General features: G+C 38.2%; 1 protein-coding gene across 1 annotated transcript in view; it reads right to left on the bottom strand.

Annotated features, from left to right (window-relative positions):
- Positions 1-17,571, bottom strand: part of TRAF3IP3 (TRAF3 interacting protein 3) — a 45,280-nt gene extending 27,709 nt beyond the window's left edge. The window contains exons 1-6 of the mRNA XM_044671805.1: positions 17,216-17,571; positions 15,836-15,974; positions 15,573-15,636; positions 15,264-15,288; positions 14,622-14,651; positions 14,434-14,529 (exon numbers count right to left, since the gene is read on the bottom strand). Coding sequence (XP_044527740.1) covers positions 14,434-14,529; positions 14,622-14,651; positions 15,264-15,288; positions 15,573-15,636; positions 15,836-15,974; positions 17,216-17,557 — 696 coding nt within the window. The 5' untranslated portion in view covers positions 17,558-17,571. The remainder of the gene's footprint in view (positions 1-14,433; positions 14,530-14,621; positions 14,652-15,263; positions 15,289-15,572; positions 15,637-15,835; positions 15,975-17,215) is intronic.
- Between the last annotated feature and the right edge of the window lie 1,744 nt (positions 17,572-19,315).

Below are 19,315 nucleotides of genomic sequence, written 5' to 3'. Positions count from 1 at the left end.
TTTCCCAGCAGTTTTTGTCAAATAGTGGATTCATGTCCCAAAAGTTGGGCTCTTTGGGTTTATCATACACTGTCTTGCTGATGTCATTTACCCCAAGTCTATTCCACTGATCCTCCCTTCTATCTCTTAGCCAGTACCATATTGATTTTATGACTGCTGCTTTATAGTATAGTTTGATATCTGGTACTGCTAGGCCCCCTTCCTTCACATTTTTTTCATTATTTCCCTTGATATTCTTGATCTTTTGTTATTCCAAATGAAATTTGTTATAGTTTTTCCTAATTCAGTAAAGAAGTTTTTTGGTAATTTGATAGGTATGGCGCTAAATAGGTAAATTAATTTGGGTAGGATGTTCATTTTTATTATGTTAGCTCGTCCTACCCATGAACAGTTAATGGCTTTTCAATTGTTGAGGTCCAGTTTTATTTGTTTGGAAAGTGTTTTGTAGTTGTTTTCGTATAATAGTTGTGTTTGTTTTGTTAGATTGATTCCCAAGTATTTTATATTGTCTAGGGTGATTTTAAATGGTGATTCTCTTTCTACCTCTTGCTGTTCTAATGTGTTGGAAATGTATAGAAATACTGATGATTTATGTGCATTTATTTTGTATCCTGCCACTTTGCTAAAGTTGTTGATTATTTCTACCAGCCTCTTAGTTGATTCTCTAGGATTTTTTAAGTATACCATCATATCATCTGCAAAGAGTGATAGCTTAGTCTCCTCATTGCCTATTTTGATACCTTCAATTTCTTTTTTTTCTCTAATTGCTATTGCTAGTGTTTCTAGTACTATGTTGAATAATAGAGGTGATAATGGGCATCCTTGTTTCACTCCTGATCTTACTGGGAAGGCTTCTAATTTATCCCCATTGCATATAATGCTTGTTGATGGTTTTAGGTATATATTGTTTATTATTTTTAGGAAGGGTCCTTCTATTCCTATACTTTTCAATGTTTTCAATAGGAATGGATGCTGTATTTTGTCAAAGGCTTTTTCAGCATCTATTGAGATAATCATGTGATTTTTGTTTGTTAGACTGTTGATATGGTCAATTATGTGGATGGTTTTCCTAATGTTGAACCATCCTTGCATTCCTGGTATAAATCCCACCTGATCATGGTGGATGATCTTCTTAATTACTTGCTGGAGTCTCTTTGCTAATATTCTATTTAAGATTTTTGCATCTATGTTCATTAGGGAGATTGGTCTATAGTTTTCTTTCTCTGTTTTTGGTCTACCTGGCTTTGGAATCAGTACCATATTTGTGTCATAAAATGAATTTGGTAGGACTCCTTCTTTGCTTATCATATCAAGTAATTTGTATAGTATTGGTATTAGTTGCTCTTTGAATGTCTGATAGAATTCACTTGTGAATCCATCAGGTCCTGGTGATTTTTTCTTAGGGAGTTCTTTAATGGCTTGTTCAATTTCTATTTCTGATATGGGATTATTTAGGTATTCTATTTCTTCTGCTGTTAATCTAGGCAATTTATATTTTTGTAAATATTCATCCATATCTCCTAAATTGTTGCTATATTTGCTGCTATATAATTGTTGCTATATTTGTTGCTATAATTGTTGCTATATTTGTTGCTATATAATTGGGAAAATAGTTCTTAATGATTGCCTTAATTTCCCCTTCATTATAGGTGAGGTCTCCCTTTTCATCTCTAATACTGTCAATTTGGTTTTCTTCTTTCCTTTTTCTTATTAGATTGACTAGTACTTTGTCTGTTTTATCTGTTTTTTCAAAATACCAGCTTCTAGTCTTATTTGTTAATTCAATAGTTCTTTTACTTTCGATTTTATTAATTTCTCCCTTAATTTTTAGTATTTCTAATTTAGTTTTCATCTGGGGGTTTTTTATTTGTTCGCTTTCTAATTTTTTGAGTTGCATGCCCAATTCATTAATCTTTGCCCTCCTTAATTTGTTAATATATGCACTCAAGGATATAAATTTCCCCCTGAGTACTGCCTTGGCTGCATCCCACAGAGTTTGGTAGGATGTCTCCTCATTGTCATTCTCTTCAATGAAATTGTTGATTGTTTCTATGATTTCTTCTTTGACTAACTGGTTTTGGAGAATCATATTGTTTAATTTCCAATTGGTTTTTGATTTGCCTGTCCAGGTGCCCTTACTGATTATTATTTTTATCGCATTATGATCTGAAAAGGTTACATTTATTATATCTGCTCTTTTGCATTTGCTTGCCATGATTCTATGCCCTATTACATGGTCAATCTTTGTAAATGTACCATGTGCAGCTGAAAAGAAGGTGTATTCCTTTTTGTCCCTATTTATTTTTCTCCACATATCAATTAGATCTAATTTTTCTAGGACTTCATTCACCTCTCTTACCTCTTTCTTATTTATTTTTTGGTTTGATTTATCTAGATCTGAAAGAGGAATATTTTTAGATCTCCCACTATTATGGTTTTTACTATCTATTTCCTTCTTGAGCTCTGCCAGTTTCTCCTTTATGAATTTGGATGCTATACCACTTGGTGCATATATATTGAGCAGTGTTATTGCCTCATTGTTTATATTGCCTTTAATCAGGATGTAATGACCTTCCCTGTCTTTTTTAATCATATCTATTTTTACTTTGGCTTTGTCAGAGATCATGATAGCCTTCTTTTTCTCATTTGATGCCCAAAAGATTTTGCTCATACCCTTAACCTTGAACTTGTGTGTGTCTACCCGCCTCATATGTGTTTCTTGTAGACAACCTATGGTAGGATTTTGGTTTCTGATCCACTCTGCTATTTGCTTCCATTTTATTATGAGCGAGTTCATCCCGTTCACATTCAGAGTTACAATTGTTAGTTGTGTATTCACTGACATTTTTGTATCCTCCCCTAGACCCATTCCTTCTTCCACTATTTTCTTTTACACTAGTGGTTTGCTTTGAGCCGGTATCCCTTATCCCCTCCCTTGATTGACTTCCCTTTCGGTCCCCTCCCTTGTTGTTCCCCTCTTTTTGTTTTTTAAAGACCAAATGAATTCCCTCCCCCTTCTTCTCCCCTCCCTGTTTTTGGCCTCCCCACTCCCCTGCTCCCTTTGGTTTATCCCTTCTGACTTTCTCAGTAGGGTTGGATAGAGTTTTTTATCCAGATGGATAATAAAGCTACTCTTCCTTCTCCGGGTTGATTACACTGAGAGTAAGGTTTGATTATGCTCTCTTCCTCTCCTTCTTATGGTATTATTTATCCCCTCCCCTTCCCATGCCCTCTTTGTGTGTAATAGAATATCTTATTTTTCTTATTTACTTGGATTTTTCTTGGTGTCCCCTTCTATTCCCCCCCTCTTTCCCACCCCCCCCATGTCTTCTTAGACCATTTAGTATCCTGTCCTCTCCCTATGAATTATTCTTCTGGTTGCTATAATAGTGAATATTATAATAGTGTATAGAGTTCACTACAGAGAATTATACATAGCATTTCTCCACCTAGTAATACAGATAATTAGATCTTATTTATGCCCTTAAAGAGTCAAGCTTAAAAGACTATTAGTTTTCTTTCTTTTCCCTCTGTTTCTTATTTACCTTTTCATCTTTCTCTTGATATTTGTGGTTGAGTGTCAAACTTTTCATTTAGTCCCGGTCTCTTTTGTGCAAAAACTTGGAATTCTTCAATTTTGTTGAATGCCCATACTTTCCCCTGAAAGTATATGGTTAGTTTCCCTGGGTAGTTGATCCGTGGCTGAAGGCTCAGCTCTCTTGCCTTTCTGAATATTGTATTCCAAGCCTTGTGGTCTTTTAGCGTTGAGGCTGCCAGATCCTGTGTGATCCTTATTGGTGCTCCTTGATATTTGAATTGTCTCTTTCTGGCTTCTTGTAAGATTTTTTCTTTAACTTGAAAGCTCTTCAATTTCGCTATTATATTTCTGGGTGTTGTCTTTTCTGGGTCCAGTGTAGAGGGTGTTCTATGGATCCTTTCAATGTCTATATTGCCCTCTTGTTGTAGAACTTCAGGGCAATTTTGCTGAATAATTTCTTTAAGTATGGAGTCCAAGTTTCTATTAATTTCTGCCTTTTCTGGAAGACCAATGATTCTCAAGTTGTCTCTTCTAGACCGGTTTTCTTGGTCTGTCACTCTCTCATTGAGATATTTCATGTTTCCTTCTATTTTTATCAGTCTTTTGACTTTGTTTTATTTGTTCTTGTTGTCTTGAGAGATCATTGATTTCTAAATGTTCGATTCTAGCCTTTAAGGACTGGTTTTCGGCTTTAATGTTTTGGTTTTCGGCTATAATTTTTTGGTTTTCCTTTTCAATCTGGTCATTTTTGGTCTTCAGTTGACTTGTCTCACTTTCCAATTGCGAAATTCTGCCTTTTAAACTGTTATTTTCTTGCCAGATTTCTTCCATCTTCCTCAGCATTTCATTTTTAAACTCTTCCATAGCTTGTGACCAGCTTTCATTTTTTTGGGGGAGGTTTGGATTTTTGTTTTCCCTCCTCTGTTGTCTGGATTTTCTCTGTGTAGAAGTTGTCGAGTGTTCCAGAGTTTCTCTTGATAGTCTTTTTCTTCTGGACTTCCTTATTGCTGGCCATTGTTAGCCCCGTCCCTTTTCAGCTTTGTCTTTGCACTCAGGGTCTGCCTGCGCCTTGCAAGCTCCCGGGGGCTCTTGTCTCCTTGTCCTCGGGGTCAGGCCTCCTGGTAGTTCCCGGTCTGCCCCTCTGCCCGAGGTTCCTTCAGCAGTCTTTGGGGCTGCTTCCACAGTCTTGCTCAGTCTGCACGGGGTCCTCACTGGAGGTCCAAGCCTGGGCTGGAGATAGTTATTCAAGCCTAGGGCACTTTGCCTGCGCAGATGCTCTTAGGGGCCTGCCTTCACCCACAAGAAGGTAGTGAAAGTCTGTGGGCTGGAGATCTTTATTCACACCTGTGGCAATGCCTTTAGCACTTGGGAAAGGCCTTGTTTTAGAGGCCTTTGTCCCGGCCTGAGGCAGTGCCTTCACCCAGGTGGAGTCCGTGTGCAACCCCCATCCACTTGGGGTCCCTCTTCTTGCTGCACACAGGTACAAGCTCCGGGGCTGCCAGTGATTATCTGGTTGCCCCAGTCCTGTTTTCACACTTGTGTGTTGGCGTTGTGTGAGGTGTTTGGTGTGGGGGGTGGGGGAGGGGCTTCTTCCTCTCGCGTTTTAGTGAGAGCTGTTTCACCCCTTTATAGCGTGGAAATGCCCCGATTCTGCGTACCTTCAATGCTGCGCCTTGTTGTGGGGTTCCTTCGTTCTTCTGGACTTGTTTTTATTTCCCCTTGAGGGGTCCTGTATGCTTCGGTCAGGAGAGATCGAGCAGCTGCTCCTTATTCTGCCGCCATCTTAACTGGAAGTCCTTTTGCTCTTTTTATATTGACCTTCATGTGCTTTTTGATAGTTTTGATTTCTGCATGTGAAAACTGCCTATTCATGTCCCTTGATCATTTGTTGATGGGGAATGGCTTGATTATTTGTAGATTTAACTTAGTTCCTTATATATTTGGGAAATTAAGCCTTTGTCAAAGAGTTTTGTTATAAAATGTTTTCCCAGTTTGCTGCTTTCCTTATAATTTTGGTTTCATTGGTTTTGTTTGTACAAAACCTTTTTTAATTTGATGTAATCAAAGTCATTAATTTTACATTTTGCAGTGTTTTCTATCTCTTGCTTGGTCTTAAATTCCTTCCTTTCTCACAGATATGATAGGTATACTAATTTATGTTTACCTAATTTATTTATGATTTTACTCTTTATAGTTTAAGTCATTTACCCATTTTGAATTTATCTTGGTATGGGGTTTAAGATGTTGACATAAATCTAATTTTCCTCATACTGTTTTTCACTTTTCCCAGTAGTTTTTCTCAAATAGTGCATTCTTGTCCCAAAAGCTGGGATCTTTGGGTTTATCAAACACTATTTTGCTGAGGTCATTTACCCCTAGTCCATTCCACTGATCCACCCTTCTGTCTCTTAGCCAGTACCATATTGTTTTGATCACCACTGGTTTATAGTACTGTTTAAAATCTGGTACTGCTAGGCCTGTATCCTTCACTTTTTTTTCATTATTCCCCTTGATATTCTTGATCTTTTGTTCTTCCAGAAGAACTTTGTTATACTTTTTTTCTAATTCTATAAAAAAGTTTTTTGGTAGTTTGATAGGTATGGCACTGAATAAGTAGATTAATTTGGGTAAGATTGTCATTTTTATTATATTAGCTTGCCTACCCAGGAGCAATTAATGTTTTTCCACTTATTTAGATCTAGTTTTAATTGTGTGAAAAGTGTTTTGTAGTTGTAGTTGTAGAAAAGTGTTCATATACGTCCTTTGTTTGTCTTGGCAGATAGATTCCTAAATATGTTATATTGTCTAGAGTGATTTTAAATGGAATTTCTTTTTCTAATTCCTGTTGCTGAGTTTTGTTGGAAATATATAGAAGTGCTGATGATTTATGTGGGTTTTTTTTTCTGCCCAACAACTTTACTAAAAGTTGTTAATTATTTCCTCTAGCCTTTTAGTTGATTTTCTGGGGTTCTTGAAGTATACCATCATATCATCTACAAAGAGTGATAGTTTAGTCTCCTCATTGCCTACTTTAATCAAAGGGCCTTTCTTAATGGCATAGATATCATAGGCTCAATGATCTAGAGATGGACCTCAGAGACCATCAAGTCCAATCCACTCTCAGTTCATAGATGAAAAACTAAGACCCAGGGCAGTCCAGAGATTTTTGAGGTCACACAGGCAGTATGTCATCATAGGTTAGATCTGAACCCATGTTCTCTAATTCTAAAGCTAAAGTTCTTTCTCCTGTACCACCCTGCCAGGTATGCAACCTCTAAGGAGGCAAAATTATGAATTGAGTCTAAGACTTTAGTCGGTGAGACACTATTCTACTTCCTCTTTCAGAGCAGCTCTTCCCATTTCTGGCTTGTTGTTCATTCCTGTGGCTTGTATTTTATCCTATGCTTCTGGGATTTTAATCTTTAGCTAAGGTATTAGCTATTAACCTCTGTCCATGCTCAAGATATTAGTCCTTCTAGAACAATTAGAACTTCACTAGGCAACTCTTGAAAATCAAAAAGCCTTTATGACGCCTAGAAGTTAATTTTTCATTATTGGGGGTGATATAGGCTTGGGACATATCCCAAATTATATCAAATTAGAGCAATTGTATGAAACTCAAATAGAAATGGAATCTTAGAGGCCATGAATTAGAAAATATCAAACTAACATTATGCTTTATTAAAATTAAAATTTATTTTGCTAAACATTTCCCAATTACATTTTCATCTGGTACTGGCCACACTTGGGAGTTTTTCAGAATGTAGGCAGTTTGACACCTCTGTATTAGAGGTCTCCTCTTCTATCTGTTCTTAGGGAGGCTCCTATCTGGTATCATTTTTGGAAATTCATTGAGAAGAGTTACTGGCCAGGGTGGGAGTGGAGAGAGATGAGGGGAATGTATATTCATTCATCTTATGAGAACTATTTTTCGTCTAACATTCCCCTATGATGTTGAATACAATTTTTGGAATTCCCACAGCTAAATTATAAATTTAGAGCTACAAGAAACCTTTAAGGATACTTTGTTCCAGCACCTACATTTCACAGATGAGGAGACTGAGAAAAAGTGAAGCAGAGTGACCTGTACACATGGTCACACAGAGAGTGTCAGAGGTGAGATTTTAACCCAAGTCCTCTGACTTTAGAGGCAGCTCTTTGCCCCCCATGATCCCTATTTTGGGCTCTCATTTGTCTTGCTAACTTGGTCTTTGGTGCTCTCTATTCTCCAACAACTTGTGATTTGTTAGTTTCATCCATACTGAGGATTTTTCAGCTTTTCTGGCATTGGATATTGTCTCTAGAGGGCTGTGAGATTGGAGAGATGAATGAGAATTGATGATAAGGCACATTGGGGGCAGCTAGGTGGCTCAGTGGATAGAGAGCCAGGCTGAGAAACTGGAGGTTCTGCATTTAGACACTTCTTAGCTGTGTGACCCTGGGCAAATCTCTTAGTCCCAATTGTTTAGTCTTTACTTCTCTTTTGCCTTGGAACCAATTTATATCAGTTCCGATATAGAAGGTAAGGGTTTAAAAAAATGATAAGGCTCACTGGATAGAGTGTCACCCTTGTAGCTTAAAGATTTAGGTGAAGGTTCTTGGCCTATCCTGGCTTTGTCATGACCCTGGACAAGTCACAACCATTCAGAGTCCTTATGTAACTCTCTAAAACTATATAAGTGTAAATTGAAGAACAGATTCTGATCTATACTGGTAATGAAAAACTAAGTTAGTTCTTCACTTCCAGGAAAAAATAAATTAAACCCAACAAAACCTTATCTCCTAGAAAAAAAGACTGTCAGTGGTATAACTAATTTAGCACTCATAGCTTCCTGCTTCAGTCTCTCCTAGCCCATCCTCAGTTGCTAGAGAGTCTGTGGGTCCATTCATTGCATTATCAAACTTGCTTCCTTCAGTTAGATTCTACACATATCTAGGTTTATTTGTCATCTATAACCCCATCGGCTTTCCTCGTTTAAACCCAGGCTAGAGTTAGTTAGAAAGGGAAGAATGGGGATCTCTTTTCTGCCTTGGATCCTCCTCCACACACAAACTCCCCCTTTATCTTCCCCACTTCCATTCAATACCAGAGCACCAAATCCTCAGTGAGGTATTTCATTTCCACATGAGATGCTCTTCCCCCTTTCTGGACTACTTCAGGGGTAGAGAAAACAACATCATTCATCTTCCATTTTGATCTTAGCTAGTGGCTCCTCTTCTAACCAACAGGAACTCCACCCTCTGTCCTTCCTGTCTAATATTTGAAACTTAAAAAAAAATTTGTTGAAACAGAACAAAACAAAAACCTCACTTCTGTTTTCTTCTTTTTCTAAATGCCTTATTCAAGCTTCTAAAGGCAACAGATAGATAGAAGAATGATTAAGGTAGTTTCAGAGCAACCTAATCTAACAGTAGAGTCTAGAGCTTCCCTAGCATCCTGACAATTCATCTATCCTTTGTGGGTCCAAATGCATCCATGGGATCATAAGTTATTAGTCCCAGAAAAGAAAGTAAAAATGTGTTGTCCAAGTCCCTCATTTTATAGATGAAGAAACTAAAATATAGAGAATGAAGTGACTTGCCCAAGCTTGTTAATGACAAAGCCAGGCTTTAGTACGTGCAGTCTTGGACTTTTTTCAACTATTGTCTGACCACTGGACCCAAGTGTAAAGTTTACCAGACTCTGGTCTTTCAAAGAACAGGGGTGAGTCTTTTCTCTCTTTCTCCCTTGCTGTTCACCAATTTAAGTAGTGGCTTTGTGCTAGTGTTTTCTTCCTACCTAGCTACCTATTCTAAGAAAAAGTATCTAATATTAGTTATTTATGCTGAATGTGAATTTAAGTTAATACATTAACTCTTCTACCTCTATTTTGCATTTAAAAATCTGGGCTCTCTTTTATAAGATTTATAAGATTATGAAATTTAGAACTAGAAGACATCATTTTAGAGAAGTAGTCCAATACTCTCATTTAACAGATGAGGAAACTGAGACTTAAGAAAATGAAAGTGTTCAAAAGTCACACTAAGTAGCAAACTATCAGAGGTCATATAATGTAAATATACGTATGTACATACATACATACATATATACATATATACATATGTATATTTGAATGTTAATTCAAATTTTGTATATATACATATGTATATATACAATATGTATATATACATATACAAAATTTGAATTAACATTCTCTCCAACCTGAAATCCAGTGTTCTATGCTTGGAATTGGGGGGGGGGAAGGGATAGAGGGCCTTAACCTTGACTGATTAAAAGGGTATGCACAGGTGATATTAAAGGAAGAAACCCATATTATCAATAGCTACATGAAAAATCACTTTTAGAGAAATGCACACTAAGAGAGCTCCGAGTTTCCATCTTACAGTCATTAGATGGACAAAGTTGGCAAAAGAAAAATTATATACTATTGGAGGACCTTTGAGAAAACAACATTAATGCACAGTTGATGGAGCTGTGGATTTGAACCTATCCTCAAAATGTGACTACACTGTGCATACCTTTTGAATCAGTGATACTATAGGCTATTATAAGGCATATACACCAAAAAAATCAAAGGAAGAAGGAAAGAACCCATATGTACAAAAATATTTATAGCATCTGTTTTTGCAGTGGCAGAGAACTAACCTAAGGTGTTACCCATCAATTGGGGAAAGACTGAATAAATTATGGCATATGAAGGTAATGAAATACTACTGTGCTATAAGAAATGATGAAAGAGATGGTTTCTGAGATACCTAGGAAGGCTTGTATGAATTGATGCAGAGTAAAGTAAACAGAACAATTTATACACATGATTAAAAACAAATAACTTTGAAACAATTAAGATCTCATCAATGTAATAACCAACTAAAATTCTAGAGTACCAGTGATCAAGGATATTACTTACCTCTTGATGTGATGGACTTAAGATGCAAAATGAGACATGTTTTGGACATAGCTAATGTGAGAATTTTTTAAACTATTAACATTTGGAGACACAACAGACACACATGTACCCCAAAGTAGGAAGAGGTGGAAGGAAGAGAAAATAACTGCTTATTAATTGAAAAAAATAACTTTTTTAAAGGCCATTAATGGATATTAAAGATTGGATCAAAGTAATTGGGAGTCCATGATGCATTCACCTAGTGAAGAACTCTCTCTAGTTGAGTCTCAGTTGGCATGATAGTTGATCAAGACAAAGATGACCAACAGTTCCTCATAGCAAGACAATTACTTTTTGACAACTTTATAGCTGCCTTGGCAGAACAGAAAATTCCATTTGTATTCAGATTGCAAGATTGTCTACTATTTCACTGCAACTTTTGTTAATGATCACATCAAATATCATCCCAGAAACCGGAATGTTTAAACTTCATTCATGAGAAATATCATACTGATAAAAGTTAACATGTAAACAGAACTTAAAAAAGAGAGGATTATGCATTAAAAATTATTGCCTGTGAAAATTTACTTCTAGCTTTGATCAGAAGGCTTATTGCCTTCTGAATAAACAGATTTTTTTTTAAAGAAAGAGATCCACAGAGAGAGAGCTACTTTACAGGAGATTAATTCCTTGCTGAGCTTCAAAACTTCAAAATTTTTACAATCTCCAGTATTCCCACAGGGTTCACTTCCCCCAAACCCTAAGGCAGAGGGACAAAGACCAACCATACACACCTGATGCTGTTGCGGAGTTGGGTTTCACAGCACCTAATTCTTGAAGCTGTTCTAGTTTCCCTCCTCTTGTTCTTATTCTCTTCACCAGAAACATCACCAGCTCACCTCACGGAAGTGTCAAACCACAACTCATTTCCCCACATCAGTGCAGTCTGTGCCAGGGCAGCCAATCCCCTGCCTCCCCCACTGGCTCTGGGGCTCTGCTCAACTACTTGGAGATCTCACCAGATGAAGCAGCCCAGCTCTTTCTGCTCACTTTTTTGCCAGCACTGAAGGCTCTCTCTGTTCCACTCTCCCAAGTGGGTTCTACCTCTGGTGCACCTCAGGATTTCTAGATTGGCCCAGCTTGCCAGGGTCCCCATTAGGTAAAACCAATTAAGAGTCTGGCTGCTTCTAGTAGCTAGTTTAGGGGCAGGTATTTTATATGGGGAAATATATTATTTAGGGAGGGTCAGAGAGGCTCATCTCACCCAGGAAAAAAATGATAAAATAAACTGTTTGGAGTTTGAGGATGGACCAGACTCTTCAAACTAGGAGGCCATGGAGATCTCTTCATGGGTTACTCATTTTCAGTTAAGCTGAGACCTCTGGGGTAAAAGTCAGTTGATGAGTGGGAGAGAGCCCAGTGGAAAAGGTTGAGAATACTCTACTTAAAAACAGGAAGTTGGGGGAGGGTGTTATGGGGCCTCAAAGTCAGAGGAACCTCTGCTCTCCATTCTTGAGTCTGGAGTTGAAAGTCTTTTCTTCTTCTCTTTCTTACTGGATAATAAACAATAGATAACATTTGAAGAGTGCCTATTATGTGCCAGGAACCTTGTTAAGTGTTTTGTAATTATTAACTCATTTGATCCTTCCAACAATTCTGGGAGATAGGTGCTGTTATTATCCTAATTTTACAGTTGGGGAAACTGAGGTTAACTTTTCCTCAGAGTTACAAAGCTTCCTTCCTTTCTTTCCTTTTTTTTTCTTTCCCTTTTTTCTTTCTTTCTCAATGCAGAAAAGTGGTAAGGGCTAGGAAATTGGAGTTAAGTGACTTGCCCAGGATCATACAGCTAGGAAGTGTTTGAGGATAGATTTGAACCTAGGACCGCCTATCTCCAGACCTAGTGCTCTATCCACCGAGCCCCTAAGCTCCTCCATTATTCAGTCTTCTACCTACTCAACTCCATCCATATTGCCACATGAACATTGCTTTAATACTTTGAATTAAATTTGCAAATCTCAACTTAATCCCAGAATTTAGGATTTAGAGTATGGCAATGATTTTAATAATTCGCATTTATATAATGATTTCAGATGTAGTTTTGCTTTATATATGTTATTCCATTTAGTAAAGAGCCTCAGGGAGTATTTGGGATTGTCCACCCTAGCTCTAGGTCCTCAATTTGCCAAAAAAAAATTCTTTCACTTCCACCTAACTAAATAAATCGAACTGTGCAATAGAGCTTATGGCTAAGGTGACCCAGAGTGAGGGAATCGGACACAATCGAACAGATGGGGCTAAGCAGAAAGCCTGTGGCCTTCTCATGGGAATGCTAGACTTCATGCAATTATACTCCTTTACAATTGTTTAGCTATTCAGAACTCTTGCTAGTGTGCAGATAGTCAGCTCTTTTGAGGTGGAACGGTACTGTGGAAAGAGCACAGGAGTCAGAGGACTTAAGGTCATAACTTGCTTCTGACACTTAGTTGTGTTACTTTGGTTGAGTCTTTTAATCTCAATGGACCTCAGATTCCTTTTCTGTAAAGTCAGATAATTGAACCAGGTGCCTCTGTGGTCCCTTCTGATCCTGCATCTATGACTCTATCCATTTGTTTAAATAAAGTGAGCAGGAGTACAGGGAACCAAAATTCCATTTAAAATGTTTTTCTTAGTGTCACTGATCAACTTTAATCATGCCAGGAAATCTGGATCCTTAGTCATTTGGTTCTACTCTTTTGTAACCTTGGATAAGTCATTCACTTTTTGGGACTTTGGCTTCCTTATTTGTAAAATAAATAGGTTGGATTTGATCCTTAAATTTACCAAAAGTGCTAACATTTTATTGTTTTGTATAATCTAAGGAAACGAGTTTGCACTGGCTGAATAATTACTAGTTGAGTGGCAGGAAAAGGTAACCATGGAGGGCACTTTAGTGTAGTGAAAAGAGCACCTGATGAGGAGTAAGAGGATGGACTTAATCTTGACTGTCACTAACTCCTTGTGTGGCCTCCTTGGGGAGAGGACCCCTCTGAACACTGTAGAATGAACCCGTTAAAAGAGATCTGTGAAGGGGAAGCTGGGTGGCTCAGTGGATTGAGAGTGAGGCCTAGAGACGGGAGGTCCTAGGTTTAAGTCTGGCCTCAGACATTTCCCAGCTGTGTGACCCTGGGCAAGTCACTTGACCCCCATTGCCTATCCTTACTACTCTTCTGCCTAGGAGCCAATACACAGAAGTTAAGGGTTTAAAAAAAAAAGAGATCTGTGAGTTGTCCCTTCTGTTTCCAACAGTCTATGCTCCTGTGAATGCATAGAGTAGGAGGGTGAGGGAAGGACCTAGTCTGTGGTTAATTCTGGCTTTGGATGAGTTGTGAATCAGGCTCAATGTTCTTTATGGGGATAATTGAAATTTGATTACACTTAGTGTTTAGAAGACTTTGTTCATTTTGTTTTGCTGAAAGAAAAAAGGGGAGATTCTTGTTCCTGATAGATCCCTAGACTTCTCTTTCCATGGCAACATTTCCTTGAGGAGGGACTCAAGAGAAGGGTTCTATAGGACTTGCTTTACAACCTGAGAAATTGTTTAGCATCTCTGGGTCTTAGCTTTCCCTTTCCCTTCCATATGCCCTTTTCAAAAGTGGTCTTAAACATTTTAGATTGGCACACAAAGCCCTTTATGATTTGTTTCCAGCTTATCTTTTCAGAGATTTCACTTCAATTCTTGTGACAAAATTCTTAGGATCTTTACTTCTTTCTCGATTCAAATCAGGTATCTGTCACCTCTTCCACCAAGACTTTCCTAGTTCTTTAGTTATCTGTGCTGTCTCCCTCTTCAAGTTATTTTTACTAATCTGTTTACATGTCGTTTGGCTCAATAGAATGTCATCTCCTTGTGGGCAGGAACTGTTTCCTTTTTTATCTTTGCACCTATCACAGTGATTTGTATATAATGTTTGTCTAGTAAATGCTTGTTGAATCAAATGGGTCACATGCATGGAAAGGGATTGTTCTTACCTTCCAAGACCTGTCAGAAGTTTGAAGGAGTGTAGACAGGAGCTCTTGGAGAACCACCATCTTGTGCTTCAGGACCAACTCTCTGTGCAGGGCTTCCTGAAAGTGAAATGAAGGAAGGATAAATTAAACTGGGAGAGACAAATAGGGCTAACTGGCAGGGGTGGATTAGGTGCTCGCTTATTACTTACTTTGAGGTAGTCAGAAAGTTGGATAATTTCCTAAGGAGAAAGAGAAAGATATTGAAAAGAACTTAATGTCCTTGATCAGGTTGAAATGTGTGTGTATGCATGTGTGTCTAGAACATAATAGATGCTTAAAAGATGCTTGTTAATTAAGTATATGAATAGATTTTGTGACTTTAGGCAAGTGGTGTGATTGAAAGGGCCTTGGATTTGACATAAGCCCTTAATAAACTAAATTAATTAATCAAAATTTAATAAATGCTTATTCATTCGTTTGAATCCTGTTTTTTTTATTTTCTACCTGCATGATTCTGGGAAAGTCACTTACCCTGCATTAATTCGTCATCTGTAAAATGGACCATATGATCTTTTAGGTCCTTTCTAACTCTTAAAATCCTATGATGTAGTTACCTTCCCTATCTCTTTTAACCTTATCTATTTTTACTTTGGCTCTGTATGTAACCATGGAAAATTTTTCTAAAAATAAAAAATTAAAAAAAAATCCTATGAGTTTTTGACACCTATCCTGGATTTTACCAGAATTGTATTTTAAGACCAAAGCTCTGTTTTTTGTCCTCCTGCTTGCCTTATAAGTAACTCCACTATGCAAGGAGTATGCCCTTCTATTCCAGTTTGAGTTACTCTTACCTTATCCAGGACTGCAATTCCACAACTGAGAAAAGAAAAAATAAAAGGAGATGGCCATTGGATTTGGATAGCTGGAACTTTCATTCTGTTCTTTCCCCTAGATTATGGTTCCTTCCTTTCCTTCTAATATTAAAAGAAAGGAATATATGTTTGTGTGCGTGTGTATACACACACACACACACACACACACTCACACCTATATAAATTGTCCCTACTTCTTCCCATCCTTTGCAAGCCCACATGGTATAGGAGTCTGACTAGGGGGATGGTGGGGATTTGGGACCAGGAAACAATCATGGTAATACTTACTGGGTTTGCTGGCTGGCATCATTTTTAATTGTCAGTTGTTCTCCTGATGATTTTGTCTGTGTACCTGAAGAAGAGAGGGAAGTAGGGGAGGAGCATGTTTGGAGTAAAGCTCTAACTCTGAAACTGTCAGAGGAATAGGAGAGAATGGTCCTGGACAAAGACAGTGGCTAGGGTAGGATGGGCTATTGACAGTATGCTGGACTCACTCCTGGATGTCTATCTTCACGGCCCTATGCCAATGGGGGAAAGGATCGTCCTTTTACCTTGATGGAGTGTGAGTGGCTTGACTATAGCCTCCACTGGCAAGTGTTCCCAAGTGGAAGGATGATCAGATGGATCCCTGTGGTCTCCTGGGAGAAGATGGTGTTGGATTGAAAAAAACATGGTTCTGGCCCCAAATTCCTGCAAAGAAACCAGGAGATGATAAAGACCAATTCCCAAAGCACTAGGATAAGTTCCAACCCACTACAAAGAAGTGAAAGGCTTTATTGAGTCTAAACATCAGTGTGGTACAATGGAAAGAGAATTGACTTTGGAGTCAAAAGACCTGTTGACATTCCAGTTCTGACACTTAAACCTGTGTGACTTTGGGTAAGTCACTTAATGCTCCTGAGCTGGTTTTCTCATCTATAAAATAAATGGGTTTGACTAGTTGACTTCCAAGGTCTCTTCTGGCTCTAGATCTATTATTTATTCTGTTATATAGTTTTGTCTCTTTCCCCAGGTCCAGCTCAAGTATCACCTCCCTTTACTGCCTTTCCTAATTCTAGCTGGAAGCGATGGCCTCTTCCATGGAATGCTCATTTTTTTCTTGACTATTTGTTTTCTCACTTTTATTTTAATTACTATGTTCTCATCACTCTATTAGATTGTCAGTTCCCTAAATGGCAGACACAATGTAATGGTAAGGGCTAGGCAATGGGGGTCAAGTGACTTGCCCAGGGTCACACAGCTAGGAAGTGTCCGAGGCCAGATTTGAACCTAGGACCTCCCATCTCTAGGCCTGGCTCTCAATCCACTGAGCCACCCAGCTGCCTCCCCAATGTCATTTTTCATCTTTGCACCCTTTGTACCTAGTACGATGTACTATACATAACACATGTATTGAAATGAATTGGAGAGTGGATGGAAAACATCTTATGTTCAGAATGATAGTTCCAAGGCTATCATCAATAGCTCCAAGATATGCAATCAACTAAAAGACAATAAAAACCCTTCCTTCTACATTATCTATATAATCTTCCACTCTATATTATCCTTACCAAGGAAGGATATTGTATTTGAGATATTTTAGGAAGATCTTTAAAAAGTTTAGAAATTAAAAGGGTTGGTCAGGCATGCTGGTACACAACTGTAATCTTTGCTACTTGGGAGGCTGAGGCATTTTGATTACTTAAGCTCAGGAATTCTGAGCCAAATGGGTGTCTACACTGAGTCTAGTACCAATATGGTGAGCCCCCAGGCGCAAGAAATTGGTTGAGAACTCTGATTAAGTTAGTCATGTTTAATTGCAGTTTTATTATATAGTTGAAGGAAAGGGGATTTATTTAAAGTAATTTTAAAGTGAGTTTATTCCTTATTCTTCCTCTCCCAGTCCCAGACTAGTGTGAATAATGTAGAGAACATCCCCATGTTGTGGTTACCTGTTGTCCAAATGATGACTTCATGCTGCTGTGGAGTTTGGATACCTTTAGGTCACTTTCCTGGCCTTCCTTTCTTAAAAGCTCTGTGGTCTCAGATGATGAGTTTTTCACCTTCCTTTCTTCTATCTCCAAGTTCCTTCTCTTCAGAAATTGCTGTTGACGGGGGCTCTGGGTCTGATGACTGGGAGGTCTCCTTCTGGTCCTCCCTACTTGGCGGCACGTGGTCATGTTGGGACGGTGGCGGCGGCTCTCTCGGAACTCTTGTCGACGCTCACACTTGGCCTCATAGGTCTCAGCACCCTGGGCTGGGCCAGCTGTCTGCGTGGAATCTGGGTGGATCATGATGTCTTAGTGACTTGTTCTGATTGGCCTTTGGTTCCTAGGACAGCAGCTTTATCCTAGAGCCAGCCAAGAGGCAGGAAGGACAAGGATTTTGGATGAGTGGAACAGAAAAACCAAACCAAACCAAATCAAACTAAAAAAATCCTCTTTCTCCTATAAGGAAGAGGGACAAACAAGGGGAGAGTAGAATGCTATTTTGGAGTCTGACCTCCTTAGTCCGTTGTCAAGTTCTATCTCTTAAGCAAGTTTCTATTTTTTTCTTGCTTTCGGTCTACTCTTTAAAATTGGGAAATGTTATCTTCCCTTTTTATCCTTCCTAGTCAGGAATGCTATGAACATGTATTATGTAAGAACTGTAATGAGCTTTCAGATTTTCAGGATATGGGTGTTTAGTTGAGGCAAGGCTTCATTTTTGTTTTTTTCAAACTCTTACTTTCTGACTTAGAATCCATACTGAGTATAGGTTCCAAGGCAGAAGAGTGAGTAAGAGGTAGGCAATTAGAGTTAAGTGACTTTTTTGAGATCACACAGTTAGGAAATATCTGAGGTCAGATTTGAACTCAGGACCTCCCATCTCCAGTCCTGGCTCTCTATCCACTGAGCCACTTAGCTGCTCTCAGACTTCATTTTTTAAAAATAAATTTTTATTTGCATCTTTAGTTTTATAACTCCTAAATTTTCCAACATATCTCTCCTTTCTCCTCTCCCAGAGAACCATTTCTTATAACAAAGAATAAAAAAGAGGGGGAAAAGTTCTCCAAAATGAACTAACATGAAAAAGTATTTCAATGTATGCTGTATTCTACCCTTGGTCTCCTACCTTTGCCAAGAAGGAGGAGAAGGGAAGAGAACAAACTTTATTAAGTACCCATTAAGTGCCAGGCATCGTGCTAAGCAATTTACAAATATTATTTCATTTAATCCTCACAAACGCTGGGAAATAGGTGCTATTTTACATCTTGCACATAAGGAAACTGAGGCAGACAGCGGTGAAGTGACTCACCCAGGATCACATAATTAGTAAGCATCTGATTGGAACTCAGGTCTTCCTGACTCTGGGCCCCAGTGTTTTATCTATTTTGCCTAACTGCACTTAGCTATGGAAATCAAACTTCATTTTTCAAAAAGATTTGCTTGAAATTTCCCCTTCTTATTCTCTGGACTCTGCAGCTTTCTACTCTGAGAAGAGTCAGCAACTTAACAACCATCTTATAATAAATTGTTACTAGAATCTGCCAATGTCCATTCTTAAGGCATGTAAGCCTGGTCTGAACCAAAGTTCTAGACTAGAAATCTCACTGCTGTCCCTCCATTGTTGAGCCCCAGATCAATGTTCCTCTTCTATACCAAAATCTAGTCTCAGCTCATGAGGCAGGACCTGACTTTTTGCTCTAGTTCAAGTTAAATTAAATTAATCATTTATTGGCTGCCTGCTACATACACCATTTCAGTTCCTGGCTCAATAACTCTAGAACGAGGACTCCATTGAATTTTTTTTTATTTTGGCTTTATTTTTTTCTTTGTTTTTTTTTTCCATAAAATGACTAACATGTAAATATGTTTTATGTTATTATACATATATAACCTATATCAGATTGCTTAGTATCTCAGGGAGACGGGCAGGGAGGGAAGGGGAGAAATTGAAACTCACATTTTAAAAAAAAATGAATGTTAAAAAAAGTTTTACATGAATTTAGGGGAAAATTGAGTATTATTTTAAAAGATAAATTTCAAATATAAATATTTGCTTCTTTTCTG

Source organism: Gracilinanus agilis, chromosome 4, assembly GCF_016433145.1.
Source record: "Gracilinanus agilis isolate LMUSP501 chromosome 4, AgileGrace, whole genome shotgun sequence".
Lineage (NCBI taxonomy): Eukaryota > Metazoa > Chordata > Mammalia > Didelphimorphia > Didelphidae > Gracilinanus > Gracilinanus agilis.
The sequence above is the reverse complement of the archived record's forward strand: the minus strand, read 5'-3'. Positions and strand labels throughout refer to the sequence as shown.